The sequence below is a fragment of the Prunus mume genome, linkage group LG2 (genome assembly GCF_029339155.1).
Source record: "Prunus mume cultivar Tortuosa linkage group LG2, ASM2933915v1, whole genome shotgun sequence".
Lineage (NCBI taxonomy): Eukaryota > Viridiplantae > Streptophyta > Magnoliopsida > Rosales > Rosaceae > Prunus > Prunus mume.
In genome coordinates, this window is record NC_142699.1 from 39,802,366 (window position 1) to 39,808,513 (window position 6,148).

Sequence of the window (6,148 nt, forward strand, 5' to 3'; positions counted from 1 at the left end):
AACAACATCTCCTAAATGTACAATGATTTATCACTTGTATAAAAAATAGGAAAGCAAATCCCTTAATTAATCAAGGAAGTAAATCTCCTTGATTAATTAGGAGACTCACGTCAACAAAGACCCTACAGTCCAATCTAGATCTATTCCTTCCTTCCAAATCCCAACCATGGGTAAGGGAAAACCTTGAAAATCCTCACTTTCAAGATCAAAGGCAAATATCAAAACCCTTGACCAATCAATCCAATGAAGAAACCCGCTAAGCACAAATCCCATATAGTTTGTAATATAAATGGGACGTAATATTCTCAACGCTTCTCCACGCCCCAGAGCCAACGATCAAAACCAATACCTTCGTTTCCGGTTCACAACCCTAGTTAAGTATGTATATGCTACAGTTGATGACTTGGTCTGCTTATCCGACCCTAATATCAACCAAAATTTATCTGAGTATCATCACACTCTTTCTTTCTAAACTTTATCCCCAACTTTCTTTGCAACGTCTATTCCACTTTCTTACTAACTTAAGTGGAACAGAAGTTCTAATGAACAGCCTCATGCTTGGATGAAGAACTTGAAGGGGCAAAAGGATTTTACCAGTAAACTAAATTCAGTTGTTTGGTATTTTTAGTTTTGCCGGTAAACTATAGAACTCTTCATCCATCAAAGAAAACATTAACATATGAGTTGCTAATGTTGGGAATAACCCAGGAAGGAGGCAATCGTTCTCAAACACAAGATTTGCTAATCATTAATTGCCAATCCTTCTGATAAGAACTCAAATCGAATCGACAATCGTGTCTATTTTACACAGATCTGATTGTCTGCAACAACCCCAGTATATGTTGATGTAAATATCGAATGAGCTAAAGAAATTTATTTGTTTTACTTGTTTAAAAAAATAGAAACAAGTGCATATCGTTTCAAACTCCAACAGTTCAAATCTATATAACATTATTCCATTCCCATATCTTTCAAAAGCTCAACTTTACGATAGTAAAATAACAGACATGAAGTTTGAAATTGCACACAACAACAAAAGACCAAATTGAAACTTAACTAGCTTTGACATATAATATTACTCCCGATTTGATCCGGAGCTGGAGCTCCATCCCCTGATAATATGTTTAGGCAAAACAAAACTTGGAATATGGACATGTGCAGAAATAAAGTGTATCCCATCAAACTCAACGTCCACAAGACCTTTCCCAGAAGCATAAGCCAGCAATTTCCCACCATTAAACAACAAGACTTGCCCATCCCCAAACTTCAACAAGACTGGCCCATCTTCAAGCATCAACCAGATTTGCCCATTCCGAAAAAACTGTTGGCAAGTACGTTGAACTACGACGCCTCCAATTGTAAGCTCTAGGCTCCAAGACTCCTTAACCCCATGCTCCTTCATCACCCAAATACTCATTTTTCTCTGGGAACCTACAGTTACAGTTACAGAGAGGCAACCCTGTAAGACGCTAAAGTCCAATCTTGATATATTATTCCGTCCTTCCGAATCCCAACTAGGGGGTAGGGGCAACTCTTGGAAAATCTCTCTTTCAAGATCAAAGGCACATATCAGAGCCCTTGACCAATCAATCCAATGAAGAAATCCACTAACACAAACCCCCATGTAGTTCAAATTGTAGCTAAAAATCCCAAGGCGTCTCCAAGCCCCAGAGCCAACGGTCAAAACCAATACCACCAGGTATGGTTCATCATCCCAGCCACTTTTAGGCCTGAACAGAACAAGCTTATAGGCACCACTCATGGGACTAAACCCAAACCCACTTGGAAAATTAATTTCGTACTCATCTGGCGGTGATGGAAGAGCCAAAGACTCACCCGTGATGGGATTGGATATGTATAAACGGCCATACGGCGGATTCCAAGAGTCTACTTTGTAGAAGCAGAGTAAGCCGTTGCACGAACTCACAATATTCACCTCTTTAGGTAGTACAATTGTATCTTTCAAAAGCTTCAGTGCAACGTCGTTTGGGCCCAAGGAGTCGTTTTCTAGGGTGGCCAAATGGTCGGAACCGCATCCTCGTAAAAGAAGACAAGTCCTTCTCGAAAACAGTTGTTCAGTGAATTCGGGGTCTGATAGCAAACGATGCCAAAACTTGCACACAAACCTGCATTGGACAAGGGTTTTAATTTGAATTTTGTTGAAGATCTCCCCCCATAAGTGGCTTGGAAGTTGCAGAATGTAGGGAATATTATGATCCTCTTTTTGTTTCTCCATGGATGAAACTCTCTCGTTTTCTCCACTGTCATCATAGATGCTTTTTGTCATGGCTGCGGTGCTTTAGGGTTTCAGGGTTTCGGGTATTTTTCATTATATAACCCAAAATTTGGCCCTTACGTTTAAAAATGCTAGTTTTTATAAAATAAAATAAAATTTTAATATAGCAAACAACTCATATGAATATACTTAAATGCCCTCAAAAATAAAATGAAAAATACTACGGACAATTGTCAAAAACAAAGCTATAGCAAACTTGTCTACAACACGTTAAACACTATTTTCTAATTAAAAATAAAATGATAAAAATTAAACAACGACAGAATGGTTCTTATATTCACACAGCTAAACAACTGAAACTTTTTAACCAGTTCCTTGATTTCTTAAAAAATTTGTGTAACTCTCCTATGAACACCTCCTTCTCACTAACCTTGTGCAAGAATTACAATTTTAGAGTTAGATTGTTCCAAACAGATTTGAGATTTTTTTTAAAGTCAATAAAGAAGAAGCTATGAGAGAAGAGAAAAGATTGAAGCTGCCCAAGGGAATCCCTTGTGCTTTGCCATGGATTACACCTTTCACTCGTTTCAACTTGTTAACCCCAAAATTTTTTCAAGATTGTATCCACCTCTAGGTTCTAGGCTGCTCATGAGGAAACTATCAGGGCCAAGTGATTTTGTACCGCTAATTTGGGACACCGCTGTCTATACTTCCTCCGTCACCGCCCGAGTCAAAGCTTCATTATCCTGTATTGTTACCCTGGGATCAATAGCTCCAGTTATATGCGCCATATTAATAGGTCGGCTGCTAGTAGAAAATTCTTGAAAATAAGAGATAACAATGCTCTAATTAACTTTTTGTTCGGGAAATCAATAGCCACATGAGATCATTGCTAATCATTGTTAAAGTTTTTCTGTATCCATAACAACTCAAATCGAATCGACAATCGTGTTTATTTTACATACATCACCTTGTCTGCAGCAACCCCAATATATGTTTATGTAAATTTCGGATGAGCTGAAGAAATTTATTTGTTATATTTGTATCGTTCGAAAGCTTCCATGTGACCTTGTTTGGGCTCGAGCAGTCGTTTTCGAGGGTGGCCAAGTGGACCTCGGAGCCGAATGCTCGTAAAAGAAGACAAGTCCTTCGTGAAAACAGTTGTTCAGTGAATTGGGGGTCTGATAGCAAACGATGCAAAACTTGCACACGAACCTGCATTGGACGAGGGTTTTAATTTGAATTTTGCAGAAGATCTCCCCTAATATGTGGTGTGGAAGTTGCAGAATGTAGGGAATATTATGATCCTCTTTTGGTTTCAACATGGATGAAACTTTGTCGTTTTCTCCACAATCATGGATGCTTTTTGTCATGGCTGCGGTGCTTTAGGGCTTAGGGTATTTTTCGTACGACCTATTCTTATATACTCCAATCACTTTCTTTCTGAACTTTATCACCCAACTTCCTTTCTAACTTTCTTTCTAACTTTCTATTCGACTCCACTCTTAAATATTGTAATCCATCAAAACGTTTGCTCACGTTTGTTAATGAAAACGGGAAAGTTTGCCTTGAGTGAGCTCTTGTTGGAAAACATGGGAAATAGTTTTCCAATTATTAAAACGGGAAAGTATAATGAATTTGTTTTCCCATAATGAAAACGGGAAAGTTTGCGTTCAGTAAACACCTGTTGGAAGACACAGGAAATAGTTTTTAGGAAACAAATTCAGAATTGCGCAATTCCGTTCCCACGCGGATTGGTTTCGGAATTGTACTTTTGAGTGTCTTTTTATTCAATTTTTTCCCAAAAAAATATATATATATATATATATTTTAAAGTATTTAATACGATCCTAGTATTACCAAACCTACAGCATTCCCCACTCCAAAACCATCTTAAAAGAGGAGTTGATCAATCCAAAACATTTATTTTCCTTCGGGGAGGAGTGGCAAGTTTATTAGGATTTGGATTGCCGTATTATAATAGGAGTAGAAGAATAATCCATAAAATTTGTTTTGAACCTGTCGTCTTAATATGGTGGAAACAGGAGCTCCTATACCATGAAAATGAAGAAGAAGAAGAAGATTACGCATCGAACACTACAACGTGCTCAGAGGGCCACAGATCCACGCTCTTCCACCTAACCAAGCAAGGCGGAAGGCGGCTCCATCTGCTTGCTCTGCTTCTCCCACCGTCCACTAGTCCTGCGCCCTCTCTCAGTTCTCTCAGGCCATCTCCTCCGACCCCTCCCTCTGCTCTCTCCTAGCCTTCCACCCTCACTTCCTTCGACGACGACCCCATCGCACCACATGTCGTCCATCTCATGTCCGCTCTCTGCGATTCCGCCTGTGCCTCGCTCTGCTGACTTCGTCGGTAGGGTTTACGACCGTCTCTCTTCTCTTCTGGCTCCTTGGCCTGTAGTCTCCGTCAGCTTTATAGGTATTTCCATCATTCTCTCTTTGTTTGTCTGTGAATTCTGGAGTTACTGTTGAGACTTTAAATAAAATTTTCCGGTTGTGATTTGTTCTTTGTTTGCTTCCTGAGAAAATTATTTGTGTTTCTCGGTAGCCAAACAGTGCATGACACTTGTTACGGTCGGATGAATATGGTGAAATCGAGCTTGATTCTTGTTAGTTTTAGGGAGAAGAGAGGCTTAGGAAAATGGTTGATATTGTTTAGGACAATAGCTTGATAATGAATAGAAAACTTTTTTAAAAGAGTAACAAGATAAACTTATTTTATTGATTGAAATAAGAAGGGTACAAGGGCTTTAGAGTTGATTGGATACAAGAGATGACTGATGTGAGTTTAGACAGCTGGTGGTTTTTCAGCTTTCTTAACTTGAATACATTAGTGGGCTGTTATAGCTATATATAGAGTTGCTGAACCGACTATCTAAGTTGGCTTTTTGCTTAGTTAAGTCGGTTTGCACAATAACCGACTTTGTCTAAGTAATTTCAGCCACTAGTTATAATATGAGCCTAGAATAGTCTAGTTACAATACATTATATAATTAATAAGATGTTTCTAGTGTAGAGCTCAAATTTGACTTGTCATCTTTTCTCAATTTTTCTAGACTTTTCTATATTATTCTAGTACAGGTGTGCATTATTTTTTAACACTCCTCCTTAATGCACATTTGTGTCACTCCGAGCATGCTTCATAGCAGTTCAAATTTTGGTCTTGGAAAGTGCCTTAGTGAAAATGTCTGCGATTTGCTCCTCTGTCTTGCAATACTTGAGTTCAACCTCTTTGTTTGCTGAGACTTCTTGTAAGAAGTGATGCTTGATGGCGATATGCTTTGTCTTGCTATGAAATACTGGATTCTTCGACATTGCTATAGCAGACTTGTTGTCGCAAAGTATTTCAGTAGTTTCTATTTGGCACTCTCCCATATCTTCAAATATTCTTTTGAGCCAAATAGCTTGACATGCTGAACTTGCTGCTGCTACATACTCGGCTTCTGCTGATGATAGAGCCACAGTCTCTTGTTTCTTTGATGACCATGAAAATATTCCTGATCCAATTGTAAATGCATAGCCTGATGTGCTTTTCATGTCATCTACTGATCCAGCCCAATCACTGTCTGTGTAGCCAAATAGTCTTGGATTTGTAGTGGGCTTATACCATATGCCATAGTCAATTGTGCCTTGCAAGTATCTTAATATTCTCTTTGCTGCTCCATAGTGTATTTGACTTGGATTTGCATAAATCTTGACAATAAGCTTATCAAGTAAATGATGTCAGGTCTTGTTGTTGTTAAGTATAGTAAGCTCCCAATAAGACTTCTATAAACTGATTCATTAGCTTTACTTGATCCATCTTCTTTTCTTAATTTCTCATTGGTAATAAGTGGAGTAGCTACAGTCTTGCACCTGTACATTTTGAACTTTTTCAAAAGATTCTCAGTGTAC

At 38.5% G+C, this 6,148-nt stretch overlaps 1 protein-coding gene across 1 annotated transcript; it reads right to left on the reverse strand.

Moving 5' to 3' along the window:
* Positions 1-1,075: 1,075 nt before the first annotated feature.
* LOC103322630 (F-box protein At3g07870-like) lies at positions 1,076-2,287 on the reverse strand. Its single transcript, XM_008224557.2, has one exon. The coding sequence runs from the start codon at positions 2,285-2,287 to the stop codon at positions 1,076-1,078; it is 1,212 nt and encodes a 403-aa protein (XP_008222779.2).
* Between the last annotated feature and the right edge of the window lie 3,861 nt (positions 2,288-6,148).